The 16,611-nt window shown below is 39.9% G+C and overlaps 1 protein-coding gene across 7 annotated transcripts in view; it reads left to right on the forward strand.

Moving 5' to 3' along the window:
* The window catches only part of RUBCN (rubicon autophagy regulator), a 2,564,006-nt gene that overhangs the window by 795,138 nt on the left and 1,752,257 nt on the right, over positions 1 to 16,611 (forward strand). For 3 of the 7 annotated variants that reach the window (XM_044070705.1, XM_044070707.1, XM_044070706.1), the window contains one exon: positions 7,427 to 7,522. The exons of the other annotated variants lie outside the window; for them this stretch is intronic. In XM_044070705.1, coding sequence (XP_043926640.1) covers positions 7,427 to 7,522 — 96 coding nt within the window. The remainder of the gene's footprint in view (positions 1 to 7,426; positions 7,523 to 16,611) is intronic. 7 annotated transcript variants of the gene reach the window in all.

Genomic DNA, 16,611 nt, shown 5'->3' on the forward strand with positions numbered 1-16,611 from the left:
TATTTCCTTTAATACCATGTGTATTTTTGGCTTAATCAACCAGTTTCTTTATCCTTTTGCTTTCTAGCAGCTCTGTCTTGACTTTTGGACTAATTATAATTTTATTATGTTAAACATGCATGTTAGGAACTATTGCAATTCAGACGGACAACATGTCAGTAGTCTGGTACTTGAACAAACAAGGTGGAATCAAGTCTTACCCCCTTTGTCGAGAAGCCCTCAGGGTCTGGTAATGGGCTGTGTCGTCCCAGCATTTTCTATTAGCAACTCACATCCCGGGGAAATCCAACGTGATAGCGGACAAGCTAAGCAGGGCGATATTGCTCCCTCACAAGTGGTCTCTCAAGCAACAGGTTGCAGAATTGATTTTCCGCAAATGGGGTCAGCCTTGCTGCGACCTTTTTGCCAGCCATATCAATTCAAAATGCAGAAGCTACTTTGCCCTAATACCACCTCCCGGTCATCCCCCGAGAGATGCACTTCTACACGATTGGCCCCCGGGTCTCCTTTATGCATTTCCACCCTTCCCATTTATACCCAGATTTTTACAGAAAGCAAAATCGCTGGGAAGAACTGTTATACTCATAACCCCCTACTGGCCTCGACAGATTTGGTTTCCGTTTCTCCACCATCATCTGTTGGAAGGTCCATGGATCCTGGACCCAGTTCCGGACCTTCTGACGCACCCGTCAGGGGACCTTCATCCTTCACTGCAGTCCCTGAAACTGACTGCTTGGCTAATCAACTTCCCCTAATTGCCAGGCTTCATTCAGTTTCAGAAGATACAAGACAAATTCTCTTGTCTTCTCACAAGCCATCTACCAGAAATTATATGGCAGTAAATGGAAAAGGTTCGCAATTTGGGCGAACATGCAGAAAATTGACCCAGTTTGATTCAGTTTCAGAAGATACAAGACAAATTCTCTTGTCTTCTCACAAGCCATCTACCAGAAATTATATGGCAGTAAATGGAAAAGGTTCGCAATTTGGGCCAACATGTAGAACATTGACCCTTTCCGAGCTCCGCTATCTTTTATTTTAGAATTTTTTGACAAAAATTTTTAAGGAAGGAGCAGCAGCTGCTACAGTTCGAGTTCAGTTAGCTGCCATCTCAAATTTTCACCTTGGGTTTGGTGGCTCAAATGTTATGGGCCATAAATTATCTAAGACTTTTCTTAAAGGCGTTCTTCATATGAGACCTCTGATCAAAATTTCCTATTCTCCCTAGAATTTAAACCTCATGCTGTCTCAAATTATTCGTCCTCCTTTTGAGCCAGCATCTTGGAAAACAATATTTCTTGTGGCCATTACTTCTGCCCGCAGAGTGTCAGAACTTCAAGCATTATCTATCAGACCACCTTACATTATTTTCCATGCTGAACAAACCCCTCATTTTTACCTAAAGTCTGTTCTGAATCAGATATCTATCAGGTCATTGAGCTGCCAGTCTTTTTTCCCAACCACTCTAGCAAATTGGAATACATGCTGCACAAACTTGATGTTCACAGACAGCTCAGATTTTATCTTGACAGAACTAAGGATATTAGAAAATCAGATCAACTTTTTGTATCCTTCTCAGAAGCAAGAAAAGGCAATCCAGTGGCTAAAACAACCTTATCTAAATGGTTATCAGATTGCATATCCTTTGTTTATGAGAATGCGAGCATGCCATTGAGACACAAACCTAAGGCTCATTCTACCAGAGCCGTCTCTACGTCTTCTGCTTTTCAAGCTAAATTGCCCCTTGACAATATTTGCGCTGCAGCCACTTGGTCTAAGCCTCATACTTTTATCACGCATTACAAAGTGGATAAGGTTTCAAGGGACAGGTCTTCCTTTGGTTCTACGGTACTGAAGAACATACTCCCATGAGCCACCCAGGATTCTTGTTGCTAGGGACGCTACCCATCAGTAAGAATAAATGGCAAGATTTAACAACTTCACATATAGAAGTTATGTACTTACCATAACGTTCCATGTGAGCTGTTTATCTCGCCTTTATTCTCACGTCCCTCCCTCCTCCCCCTCCTGGCTGACTGTTGACTTGGAGGCTAGCACCATCCTGGTTATTCAATATTTCTTCTTCCCCTTTGGGAAGTGTTCTTGGTAGAAATATGTAAAAGTGATGTATATGTTTGTGTGTATATATATATATATATATATATATATATATATATATATATATATGTAAATGCTGTTACTCGCAGCAAACAAGATCTGAGGTAATTCCAGCAGTGCATTGTGGGATAAGGGGCTTGGTCTCGAGCTACTGGCAAACCTTGAGCTTTGCTATTGGCCATGTCGGAGCCAAGTATCGGCTCCGAACCCATCAGTGAGAATAAAGGCGAGATAACTCACATGGAACGTTATGGTAAGTACATAACTTCTATTTTTTAACTGTTAACTCTTGCCTCCGACTGTTGATTTATTAACCTTATTATTCTATCAAGAATTGCAAACGCTGCTGTGCTCCTACTCCTAAAATCCCAGCTGGACTCAAGTAAAAATTCTACAAGAGCTGCTCGTTCAGTTAGCCCTCCTTTATTTCCTTCTGTTTGCTTTCCCAATCATAGATTTATAATGTAATAAACCAGTATCTGACCTGTATTCCAAACTTTAGCTTAGCCTCATCCCTCTCTATTGCTTCTCCCTCCCTGATTATTTGCTTACAATACCTTGGTTATTTTGCTAATTTCCTCCAATAAGTTCCAACCTTGTCTTGCATATTTTCCATGTGCCTACTTGCAGACATACCTGTTGGTAAAATCTTCTGTCTACATTCTTAGTTCTTAAATATTTTCTGCTACTTTATGACTATAATACTCTATATGACTGTTATTTTCCTTAAGGACTTGCATCCAAAATCCTAGTCTCTCACTATCAAAGCCCACCCCTCAATTTATCATCATCCTTTTCGACTTTGATTTATAATCTGCTTGAGGTGTGTGTGTGTGTGTGTGTGTGTGTGTGTGTGTGTGTGTGTGTGTGTGTGTGTGTGTGTGTGTGTGTATATACATGTAAAAACACACACACATACATGAGCTTTATTGAGTAGCTGTAACATACTCCTTAAAATGAGGTAACTAAATCACTTTGTTCTATAGGGAGAATCAGCTTATACCACTTAATTCTTGTCTTCTTCCCCTCCCAAATAAATTCATTCAACTCCCTGTTTTCATGTACAACTTTTCTGATTGATAAAAATATGCCTGACCTATATATAAAACTAAGGGATTTAACAACATTGTCACTGTTTGTGTCTTACTGTACTTGTACTTAATGAAGGGTTTCCAGTTTCTCATTTTTATAATATCTTTTCCTTAGTCCTCTTCCCACATATCCTTAACTGCCATAACATAAACATGCTTAATGCATACACCTTGATATTTCCTCTTATGTCCCCATAAATATATGTATTGCAGAGCACGTTCATATGTGGATGCATAGTTTGCCACTCTAGCCATTGTTTTATTTTTGTTTTATATCCTGAAAAGGTTTGAAACTCTCTCAAAATGTTCCACAACACCAAAATGGCCTTTATTTGGCTATATTAAGTAGAAAATATCATCATTTGCAAATAAGCTAACTTTTCTTCATTTTCAAAGTAGTTATATCTTTGAATTTGTGAATCCCTTATTTTCTTTGCCAGTTGCTGTAAATGTAAAGCAAAGGCCCATGAGTAAAGACATTCCTACTTTGTTTTTCTGTTCAAATACAGCTTGTCAGAGCAGAAACTTCCCACTTTAATTCTTGCCTCCAACTCTTCCTTGATTAACCTTATTATTCTATCAATGATTGCAGATACTGATATGGTCCAACTCTTAAAACCCAGCTGACTCTGTTGAGTGCTGTCTCTACATAACCACCCACCAGCAGTAGTGGTGGTTTCTTAGACTCAACTTCCTTCTGGATCATCATTGTTTTGTTAATATCAAGTGTTTTCTTCCTCTCCACAAAACCACACTGATCTGACTCTACCTACTTTTATAACACCTTTGTCATTCTTTTAGCTAGCATAGACTTAAACACTTTATAGTCTTGGTTTAAAACTCAAATGAGTCTATGTGAAGCTGGATCTGAAGGGTCTTTACCTTCTTGGGTAATACAGCCACCGCAGCTTTCTTCCAAGATGCTGGTATCCCCCACCCTTTAAAATATTGTTAAACCAAGGAAGTCTTTATCACTTTTTTTTTCCTCGTTGCTTCTCTGTTGATCACTTATACATCACCTTTTTATCTCATTTCTTCTTGTCTTAACTATTTGTTGAGGTGCATATTTTTCTGACCTTGGCTTAGTTAAGTATTCCATTAATAATTCTATTTGTGTCATTTCTTGGGTTCCGTATTCTTCTGCTTTATACAAATGGTCATAAACATTCTGAAATATTTGGGATACTGCTGTAGGATTTCTGGTTATTTTTTTCTTGTCGTAGGGTTCGGAAATTTGGCTACAACTCTTTGTATATCTGTTATCTCTGTATGTCATGTTATGCTTTAGAGATTGCAACTTTTCTAAGCACATGCATATTATCCATATACTGCCTATTTCCGTTTAGCACTGTGCAGTTGCTCCTGTTCTTGTTCTATGAGACCCCCCCCCCATATTTCAGTATTTAGGCTTTCATCATCCCCTCTAAGTAATTCCTATTACTTATTTCCTAGTTATTATTCTATTGTCATGTTTTTAACTCCACTTCATTTTATGTCACTCTTTGTATTTTGTCTTACTCTTGAATCATATTCACTACTCATTCCTTATATTCGTTACTTACCAGATAAGTAGAAAAGTACTTTTGTCTCAGTTTTACATCATTATGCATGTATATACAGGCATATGTAGAATGAGCGTTAACCAGCACTTCCCTATATACTTACTAACATAGTAACAGGAGCTATTGTGGTCACATGATGCATTTAAAAATTAATTTGACTCTCAGCTAGAGCGTCTTCTGCGTGGAGACATGCGTGAATGGGCGTACCTTCGTTGAAGGTTGTGCATTAGGGCTGGCAACTCAGCACGTAAAAATCAACTGCCAATCATTAGCGGACCGGAGTTCCTCTGTGGCTACCCCTAACCGGGAAAAGCCGAAAGACACAACATGTCAAATTAGTTAGAATGGTTTAAAACACAGTTTATACAATAAATAACCATAAAATATAGATGTAAAACTGTGCATAAAAAGATATATCAGCATTTTTAAAATGTTTCTATACAAGCACATCATACTTTCATATGCTTGTCATTTAGAAGCAGTTTTAAAGATATGCCTGAGGAAGCCATTTGTGGTGAAAGTTTTAGAAATTAGTTTTAGAACTTGCGAATTGTCGAATAAATGGAATTTTGGTACTGATAATGCCTGGTGTGTTTACTTAGTGTTTTTTCTTTATATACATTATAGTACATTTATGCATAGAGACAGCTATGTAAAAAAGGATTATTGAAATATGTCAACATAGGTTGGTACTGGGCTATCTGCCCGAAGGCATATATTAGCCCAGCCATGTTGTGCGGTATTCACCGCCCCTTTAGTAGTTCCCTAGACCCTTGTACTCGCAGCTAGTACCCTTGGCCCCTATCTAGTAGTGCTGTTGGTGTGATCCCCGGTGTGAACTTTCTGTTACCCATCCACTCATTCCACTCATCAAGGTTCCTCTTGAAGAGTGATAGTGAGGGGCTCTGTCTTATGTAGATCGGGACCCTGTTCCATAGTAAGGGAAGTCTCTGCAAAGGGAATCTATCCCTCCAGCATGTTCTATTCATTGTTGTGTTGAGGTTTATATCCCTAGAGAGTGTAGCTCGAGTAGATTTGGTTTTGCTAAGATTGAGCATGTTCAACAATTCTGGGTTGGACATGGCTCTGTACGTTAGACAGAGATCGCCTCTGAGAAAGCAGTATGCAACAGAGAACAGTCTTAGCTTTTTTAATCGTGCTGCATAGGGCAACTGTTTGAGTTCAGTAATCCTCTTGGTTAGGTACCTCTGTGGTCTCTCCAGCTGCTGGAGATGTCTAGCCAGGTACATTCCAATTGGTGCATTGTATTCAATAATGGGTCTGATGAGGGAAGAGTAGAGGGGCACCATTACATCCTTAGATCTTGATGCGAACCCTTTCGTGATCAGATGGGTCACATAGAAGGATTTTCTAACCACTTTGGCAACATGGTTATCAAAGGAAAGCTGACTATCTACTTGGGTCCCTAGATCCCTTATTTCTTCTTCAGATTTCAGGGGATTACCTCCTGTGTTGTAGTTTGTGGGTACTCTGTTTTTTCCAAAGGGGATTACTATGCATTTTTTTGCATTTAGCTTGAGACCATGGCTTTGACACCATGCATCAGTCTCATTTAGGCCCTTCTGGAGGATCTCCATGTTTCCATGTTTGCACAGTTGAAACACAACAGCTGTTAAGACAGTTGATAAATTCAAAACTGTTAAAAGGACTCGTAAGCTTATTGTGTAAGTATGATATTCTTGTATACATTCATTGTATAAAGAGTGAGGTAAAGAAAACAGAATTGTTATAAAAGTTGTTAGTTTTGAAAAGGTTACAGTGTGCTATAAATTAGTAAAGTGTAGTATGAGGGTATGTTTAAATGACTCCTGTTAGAAGTGCAAGCCCTATAACTTTTAAAATCTCTGCACCACTTAAAATGTGGCATGTTCCTTCGCATGCCTGCTACATACGTATATGTGGCTGCTTCCTTCACACAACTGCTACCAGTATACATGTACTAACTTTAAGATCACTATATTTTGGAACAGGAGCAGTATTCTTCAGTTATTGAAACCTCAGATTTAGTTTCACAGTTCCAGTCCTCAAAACATTCCAACTGGTAGCTTGTTGAGGAAGAAAAGGTGGATCTACTAGTTCTCTAGCCAACAAAACAGAACAAGGATAGATCTGTTAGTTCCCTTGTCAGCACAGGCATTTACATTCAGCACTTCCAAGCAACTAAATCCTCACTTTATCTTTTAGTTGTATTATTTGCATAATACTGTCAGTTTTTAAATCATTTTAAATCTGTCTGCACTTATATTTCTGTTGCTTTGAAAGTGGTGCATCAGAATGTTGCAGGATTATGTTTTTGTTTGTTGAGCTGTGGTGAAATGTATTATAAAAGTAAATAAAGAATTACCCACATCAGCAAATCTAAGCTCATACATTCCATCAAGTGTGGTGTGGCATTTGCTTTTTTTTTTTAACATTGCCACTAAAAAGAGCATCACTTGTCTTTCTTGCACTTTATTATGTTGTTGCACACCTCTGAGCCAGCAAGAGCCATTGCCTTTAGGCATGTTGTATGACTGCATGCCATCACATGTTATGTGGTAGTTTTTGAGGTTTATCAGTTACATAAGGGAATCATGACCCATGTGAAAGGTTCTCCCTTTTACTCTGATCCTTTTCCTACTTTGCTTTTTAAAGAAACTCACAGTTATGCCTCACAACAGAAAGAATTTGGCTGTTTCTTTACCCAGAAGAGTGAGGCCAGCACACTGTGTTCGCGCTACATGGAAACCGGTAAGTACCTTGTATTTTGTAAAATAATCTATTTTAAGTTTCCCCTACATAGCTTTATAATGTCCAAATATTAGTTAAATGGTGAAGTCATGAAAATCTTTCACTGAGCTTTCCACTTAGCTGCTACATGTGATTGATCCTTGTTGTTATGGCAAGTGAAAATTTTCTGCCAGGAGTTCAACTCAACTCAAACTTTTCTTTAAGGAGCAGAGTAAGAAGATATTTCTGTCCTTAGTTGTATTGTACAGATTTTCCCTAAGAAAAAAAAGTGTTTTTTGTGTTATGTTTTTCAAGCGTCTCTTCTTCATATAGGCACACTTTTTGATATTAAGACTGAAGAACCTATGTATGTATATAGCTAAGCTGTATGGGTTATATCCCACAAAGGATATAACAGCTGTCTAGCTTCAAAAGCTTCAAGGCACCTTTCATGTACACAAACTGTTAAATTGAGCCAAGCTGAATAAAAGACATGCTTGGGTGCCAAACCCTTCATAGCTTTTGTGCCACTAAACAGAAAGCACTTTTGCAGGCTTTCAAGGATCTATGGTCACCTTGGGCTGTTCCATTGCTGAGCAGATAAATTCCCTTTCGAAAAAAACATTCCACACATTGCTTTTAATATTTCAACTTGCTTTTTAGGAAAGCATATTTTAAACTTCGAATGAGTTTTTAATTGACTTGTAAATTTACTGTACTTTTAAACAGGAGAGCACTTTTGTTTCTGACCATTTTAAAGTTAGTTTTAACATCCCACAACTGTTATTTTTTTCTGGAAGAAGCTGTGTTAAAAAGTTACTTTTTAAATTTCACCAGTTTGTGCTGCTTAATTTCCTTGGAAGGAAGCACATTTTTTGACTTCACCATAGAACAAATTACTCGTCCCAAAGAAGTTTTGTCTTCCAGCCACAAAAAAATTAACTAAGCAGCCTTTGCCATCACAGCAGGCTAGCACTTTGCCTTAGCTGCAGGTAGGTGAGACTGCTGTGGCCAGTGCTGGTTCCCCAGACCAGTTTTCTTTTTCCCTGGGTTTCTCTGGTGTTGTCCATACAGACACTACAGACTAGGGATTAGTCATGTCCTCTATGGTTGTTGAGGTCTCCTCAATGAGTAAGAGAGAACCATTTTTGTTGGTTTGGGGAGAAAATGGAGGGAAGGTGCCCCTCCTTAGCTATAATGTTGTCCCCAGTAAGGGAAAGCTATTGTTGGCATTGGTAATTCTATTTGCCCCAACCCTCCTGCCAAAAAGAAACAGAAAACCAAACATATAGGTTCTCCTGCTACAGTCTCACTGTACAGGTGTAGTTTATTAAATCTAGCTCAGGGTCTTCGGCATGCTAGTGACCCTTCTTATCAGATGGTTTCTTCTTCCTCCAAATTTTCTAGAGAATGTTCTGCTCCCTTGTGTGTTTTTGGCAAGAAACAAACAAACAAAAAAAATAATAATAAACAAAACAAAAAAAAAACAGTCTCAGCAAAATGCTGGTAAACAGATGTTTAAAAATCAGTGGCAAGGAGGATCCAGAAAGAAAGCAGGAACCCCCTATAACACAAGAGAGTCAAGGCAGAATGGCTATATAGAGGACCCCCCCGCACACACACACAGATCCCAGCAGTCCCTTATCTCTTATATAAAGTCTGAATCTCCATTTATCTCTTTGGCACCAGATTGTTTCAGACAAATGTATTCTGAAATTAATTCAACAGGGTTACAGATGGCAGTGGGAAGAAATTCCTCCTTTCCAGGGAATTGTTCTACATCTACCAGACCAAAGCCCTCTGTTCCCTCCAGTGCTACAGCACATATCATCTCAGGGGGTAATAGAAACAGGAAAACGTTTTTTTTTAATTCAAGAATGTTTCCGACACCTTAGAAAGAAAATATCTGGATATGAGTTCTGGACCTTTCTTTTTGACACCAGTATGTGATAGTGCCCAAGTTCAAAGTACTGCCTCATTACAACCTGTTGACCCCTTCTTCCACTTCAAAGTTCTTTGGTAACCTTAGATTTAATAGATGTTTATCATATTCCTGTTCTTCCAGACTTTGCACATTTCCTAAAGTTTTGTGTATCTGGATAACATTATCTTTTCTCTACCCTACACTTTGGGCTATCCAGTGCTCCAAGAGTGTTCACAAAGTGTTTAGCTCCTGTTATAGCCCATTGCAGGCTACAGGGTATCCACATGTTTTCATATTTTGACAACTTGCCTTATTTGAGTCTTTTTCTGGGTGAGATATCTGCTATGCAGGCTTGGATTCCAAGAGGACATTTAAAAGTTGTTTTTGACTCCTTCACACAGGATTGTTTTCCTGGAGTGTGTGCTAGACATGTCAGTAGAAAGAGCCTTTCTTCCACAGGAAAATATAGATCTATTTTGTTTGCATGTTGTTGGCAGCCCTTAGAAAACCTTTTCCATTTGTTTATATATGCTTTTCAGCAGCAGGCTTTCTTGCCTCCATTAGTATGTGCTGCATGTCCTCAGTAAACAGCTGCTTAAAAGGTAATCTGGTCAGTCAGTCAGATGAAGTTGTTTTGGGTCAGGATGCATCAAACATCCCTGTTCTTGCATGAGTAGATCTAATCTGTAAGGAGGTATTTGGTAATTGCCCCTGACCAATTTCAAAAGAAGGGAGAGCGACTGTTGCCTGGGCCATAATGGAGTCACTACGATTCTGGGGGAATTCCTTCTGAATTTTTATAAGTGCCCCTGGCTAGCTCTGGAAAGGGTGGAAAAGCATATAGAAATGTTCCTTTCCAAGGAAAAGAAAAGGCATCTGTCTTCCAGACATTCTTACTTGGGAGTTCTCAAACAGAATTTTGCTAGATGTTTGTTCCGAAAGAAGGATGCAAAAAGGTCTACCTGAGGAACTCCCCCACAAATCAAATCTTGGAAGACCCCCTAATGTAGTTTCCATTTTTGAGAGTCTGCCTTTGTCCTTGTTAGTTTCACAGTTTTGCTGTGATGGAATGTAGGATGCCTGCAGGGTGACGTTATGCTTTAAAGCTGTATCCTATGTTTATATGGCTCCCCCTTGCTTGCGTATGTACCACATCACTCTGATGTTGTCTGTAACTACTCAAAGTGGTTCTGGGAACCAGAGGTGATTCATAAAGTTCAGTGCCTTGATAAGGGCAAGCATTTTGTTTATATTTGCATGATTTTATGTGTATGTTATATATATATATATAATATATATATATATATATATATATAATATATATATATATATATATATATATATATATATATATAAATATAAACATAACTGTCGATGTTCGAATGATCGCTGCTGTAGTAGCCACTCCCTCTCTCCATCCCCCTTGTTTTTTGGTGTGATTTTTTTTAATGCCATGGTGTGGACATTTGTTTTTTGTTTTTCCTAGCAGTATCCTTTGAGTTCAGCCTCTCTCTCAGTTGGTATGAAAGCTTTGAAGGGTTTTGCACCCAAGCCTGTCCTTTAGTCAGCTTATGTTGAGCTGACTGTGTGTGTGGAAGGTGTCCTGAAGGTTTGGAAGTTGGCCGGCTTTTATATCCTGTACAGGATTATAACCTATATAGCTTAGGCTTCTGTGGCAACGATCATTTGTACATCTAATCTTATAATAAGTTTACTTGTACAGCTGTACTTTTTCCACTGCTTATTTCCTATTACCAGTGCAGCTGACCATTTGCTGTTGCTTCCCTGCCTGTAACCCTTCCTGACCTATTCATAGCCACAAAGGAGAGTGAGTCATGGGTATTAAGTACCAGTGGTGAAGGGCATATATGTCATGACACTGGTTAATAACCTTCCTTCTGTTTCTGCCTGAGGCTGAACTCATAATTAGAGCCATTAGATCAATAGTAAAAAAAGATGTTGCTACTTTTTCAGGTCTTCATTATGGATTGTACGTAGCAGGACTGAATTACCCACTGCGTAAGGCAAGCAAGCTGGCTAAAGCTACTTCTCTTTCCTCTGATCAGCAGTCTAGCTTCCAGTGCACTGTTCAAAGCTTAGTCATCTATGAAGTGAGAAGCTTACAGCTTCAGGCAGGCTTGTAGTTGAACATTAGTAGTAACACTTTTGTGTAGTTGTGACCTGATTCACAACTAGACATTTAAAGTAGAGCTAGTCTTAACCCTTGTTTTCCTTTTTTGTTAACTTGTGCTAGTTCTCAGCTACCACATAATATGTTCACGATACATAACACTGCTGCAGTGGCCATAGCTATATGGATTATATTCTACCAAGGATGGAACAGATGTCCCACTTCCAAATCTTCGAGTTACCTTCAACGCTGTCAAACTGTCAGGTAGCGCGAGTGGAGCTAACGGAAAGATAAGTTTGGGTTCCAAGCCCTTTAGATCTTTACTGCGACTAAAGAGTACACCCCTCTGAGGCTTTCAAGAATCAATGGTCAGCTTGTGCTGTTCCTTTGCAGTTCAGATAAGTTCTCTTTGGTGGAAAAGCCTTCCATTTAATAATTTTGCTTATTAGTTATACTTTCCCATTTAGGAAAGTTATTTAAAAGCATGGGCTTTGTGTTTTAACTGACTGTCACCATACTGTACAGTACTTTTAAATAGAAGTGCTGTTTTTTTTCCTGTCAGTTTAAAAGTTGTTTAAAGTAACTGAAAAACATTTTTTCTGTGGAGAAATTGTATTTATTTTACTTTGTGGAGCTGATATAGTGTTTTAAAGTGCTTTACTGTGTTAGTCTGAAGAAAAAGTGACTTTTTAAATACGTTTTATTTTTACCAGCATCTGCTGGTTGTTTTCCCCTGGGAATGATGCATCATTTTCGACTTGACTATGAAACTACAGTGGATATAAAAAGTTTACACACCCCTGTTAAAATGCCAGGTTTTTGTGATATAAAAAATTGGGACCACAATAAATAATTTCAGAACTTTTCCCACCACAGTTCAATTGAAAAACAAACAAATTTGTTAGGGGAAAAATGTAAAAAATAAAAAAACGTACAATGAGCTGGTTGCATAAGTGTGTACAACCTTAAACTAATACTTTGCTGAAGCCCCTTTTCATTTAATTATAGCATTCAGTCTTCTTGGGTAGGATTCTGTCAGCATGGCACACCTTGACTTGCAAATATTTGCCCACTCTTCCTTGCAAAACGCTCCAAATCTGTCAGATTGCGAGGGTATCTCTTGTACACAGCCATCTTCAGGTCACTCCACAGATTTTCTATTTGATTTAGGTCTGGGCCATTCCAAAACTTTAATTTTCTTCTGGTAAAGCCATTCTTTTGTTGATTTGGATGTATGCTTGGGGTCATTGTTGTGTTGAAAGGTAAAATTCCTCTTCATCTTCAACTTTCTAGCAGATGCCTGAAGGTTTTTGCCAAAAGTGACTGGTATTTGGAACTGTTCATAATTCCATCCACCTTGACTAAAGCCCCAGTTCCAGCTGAAGAAAAGCAACCCAAAGCATGCTACTGCCACCACCATGCTTCACCATGGGGATGGTGTTCTTTTGGTGATGCAAAGTGTTGTTTTTAGCCAAATGTACCTTTTGGAATTGTGGCCAAAAAGTTAAACCTTGGTCTCCTCAGACTGTAACACACTTTCCCACTTGCTTTTGGGAGACTTGATATATTGTTTTGCAAATTTTAGCCGGGCCTGGATGTTTTTCTGTGTAAAAACCCTTCCCCATAGCCCAGACATATGGAGAATATGGGAGATTGTTGTCATATGTAGTTGTCATATGTAGTACACACCCAGTACTTGCCAGAAATTCCTGCAGCTCCTTCAGTGTTGCTGTAGGTCTCTTGGCAGCCTCCCTGACAAGTTTTCGTCTTGTCTTTTCATCAATTTTGGTAGGACGTCCAGTTATTTTCAAAGTCACTTTTGTCCCATATTTTTCTCCACGTTTTGATGACTGTCTTCAGTGTGTCCCATGGTATATCCAATGTTGTGGAAATTTGTTTGTATCCTTCTCCTGACTGATACCTTTCAGTAATGAGGTCCCTTTGATGCTTTCTATGCTCTCTGCGAACTATGGCTTTTGCTGTAGCAGCAACTGAGTAAATGTCAGGAAAATCCTACTAGGACAGCTGAACTTTATTTGGGGTTAATCAGAGTCTCTTTAATTGATGGCAAGTGTGTACCCAAGAAGACTGAATGCTGTAATTAAATCAAAAGGTGTTTCAACAAAGTATTAATTTAAGGGTGTGCACACTTATGCAACCAGCTTATTGTACATTTTTTATATTTTTTCCCCTAACAGATTTGTTTGTTTTTCAACTGAATTGTACAGGTAATAGGTCACATTAAAGGTGGGAAAATTTTTGAAATTATTTAGTATGGTCTCATTTTTTATATATCACAAAAACTTGGCATTTTAACAGGGGTGTGTGCACTTTTTATATCCACTGTAACTGTTGGTCCCTTGGTTGGGCCTTCTTCCAACCACAAAAAGAAAAAGTTAAGCAAACAACCTTTACCACCACAGCAGGGTAGGAATTTGTCTCAGCTGTAGTCAGGTGACTCTGCTGAGGCCATTTGTTGTACCTCTGACAACTCATCTTTTACCCCCAATGCCTCTGGTGTAGCACCTACAGCCACTATGGACTTGGGGGTTAGCCACGTCCTGTACAGCTGTTGATATCACCTCAGTGGGTAAGGGAGAGCAACTCTTAAAATTCCTGGGAGAGGAAATTGGAAAGGCTTGTCTTTTTTGTCATAATGTTGCCTCTATCTCTGGGGAAGCTGCTGCTGCCACTAATAGCACTGTTGGCCCCATTTTTCTTGACAGAAAACTAAGCATGTATCTACTCCTCAAATTAGTTGTACAAGAGTAGTTTACTGGGTATGGCTCAGGGTTTAATTCAGGCTGTTGATCCTTCTTGTAAGATAGTTTCTGGTAAAAGAACGAGAAACTCTTTCCTGAAGAGATTCAAGATTCTGAATCTCGACAGGAGGATGGAGAGAGAGATGCAGGTTTTTTTCCTCAGATTTCTGATTCAGAGTCAGAGGGGAGCTCAGCTTCTGATTCTCCCTGTAGGAATTTCTCTTTCTCTAAGACTATCTCTAGAATGTGCCAGTGTTTTCAGTGGGAGAACACTAATGTTTCTCAGTCCCTCAGAAACTACTATGAGCTGTTACAGAATGAATTTCCAGAATCTGCACCCATTCCTTACGTTTTTGTCTACCTTGACGATCTGTATGTTATTGCCTCCAGTTTTCCTGACAGACAGGTAGCTTCTCCTAAAGTTTCTCAGTCTTCCCAAACCTGATCCAGCAGCTGTAGCTGTAGTTAATCCTTCTGCTGCTAAACATTTAGTTAATTGTAATCCTACTGTTTCTGATAAGGATGGGAAGAGTATTGAAAAGTATGGTAAAAAAGTATATGCTTCCGCAACTTTGATTTTCCAGAATTATGAATGGTCAAGGTCATATGTTAGTTTGTCCTGAGCATTTGTGAAAATATGAAGAGTGTTTTGTCTGCAGTTTCTTCTTGTGAGGAGACATCTTGTTTAAATTTAATTTATTCTATTGTTCAAGTCGCTATTCATTGTATACAGTGTGTGTGACGCTGTTGATACAGTGCAGGGCAGTGGTCACTGGTACTGTTTTGAGGAGGTTTGCATGACTGTGATGTTATGTGATCCTATCTCGCCTACATTCTGTACTGATGGGCTCGGAGACGATCCTCGGCTCCGACTCGGCACGCTATGCTATAGAGCGAAGCCTCTTATTGGCTGAGCTACTCTCTATCCCAGGATGCACCACCACTAATCCCCCAGATCTCGTTTGCCGCTTACAAGCTAGGATGTGGTCTCAAACTTGGCTGAGCTAAGTGCTGTTTTTTTCTAAAGTTTTCCTGTCAGGAAATTCTCTATTCTTACCCAAAAGCTGTTTTAACAGCTATTGTTGTTGTACGCGTGTTTTTTGGTATAATTTTGTGGTAAATTTGTGTGTTTGTTTAGGGAAAGGTTTCCCGTTTAAGTTAGAGGGGCCTTCCCCTATTCCTTAGCAAGTTTCTCTTTTTTAAGGAGGTCAAGTACCTGTTTAAGTTAGAGGGTTCTTGGCCCTCCTCTTTGGTGTTTGTGATATTTGTTGTACCTATCGTAAAAAAAATATATATATATATATATTTTTATATTGTTGAAAAATCTCTGTTTTCTGACTAGATAGTGTTTTTTTCCACGGTTATAGTGACTGTTTTAGAGACATTATGTCCAAAGAACATAGACCCTCAGGGTTTAAGAAGTGCACGAGGTGCAATTATAAAATGTCTATAACCGATGATCACTCCTCGTGCGTATATTGTTTAGGCGCCAAGCACCTACAGGAGTCCTGCAGCGTGTGTCACGCCTTTTCCTCTAGAGTCCTCCAAGAGAGGAAGAATAAATTAATCTTGAAAGGGCTGATTAAACCCTCCTTCGAGGAGGCCTTATCTTCCTCATCCTCTCCAACTAAGAAAAAGAGAGCGTCGGCTCCGACCAGCCCGTCGGAGCCGACTACTAAGAAATCCAGGCAGGCTTCTCCATCGGCTCCACGGACTTTGGATCCGAAGGCGGAAGGGTCTGCCTCGATGCCCCCAGTCTCGGCTCCTCTGGTTTCGGAGCCGATGACTGGGGCTTCGAGAGGCGGGTCACCTTCATCGGCTCCACTGATTTTGGAGCCGATGAGGGTTGCCGGCTCAGACTCTTCCCCTTCGGTGCCGAAGCCCTCCTCGGCACCGAGGGAAATTGTTTTGGGATCTCCCTCGGCGCCGATACTGGTTGAGTCCATTCGGAGCCAGTCCCCCAGTCCTTTGGAGCCGATAGAGAAGTCGGTTCGGACCCGATCGGTTTCCTCTAGATCTTCCAAAATGTCTGATTCGGACATCGACAGGGTGCTCCTAAGACTGTTTCAGTCTCCTGTGTTCCAGAAATTAGTTTCGGCTCCAGCCCATTCAGCTTCGGAGCCGATGGCCCACCCTGTAGTTCTGGTTCCTCCTCCAACAGCCTCGGCACCGTTGGAGCCGGTGCTGGTGGAGCCGATGGAGGTTTTCGGGTCGGCCCCGACCCTTACTCCAACCCCGGCTCTCGAGTCAGAGTTCGGTACGTGGACCTCCTCTGTCGGCCCCGGGGGGGACG

The sequence above is a fragment of the Protopterus annectens genome, chromosome 4.part1 (assembly GCF_019279795.1).
Source record: "Protopterus annectens isolate FY-2018-M chromosome 4.part1, PAN1.0, whole genome shotgun sequence".
In the NCBI taxonomy this organism is placed as follows: domain Eukaryota; kingdom Metazoa; phylum Chordata; order Ceratodontiformes; family Protopteridae; genus Protopterus; species Protopterus annectens.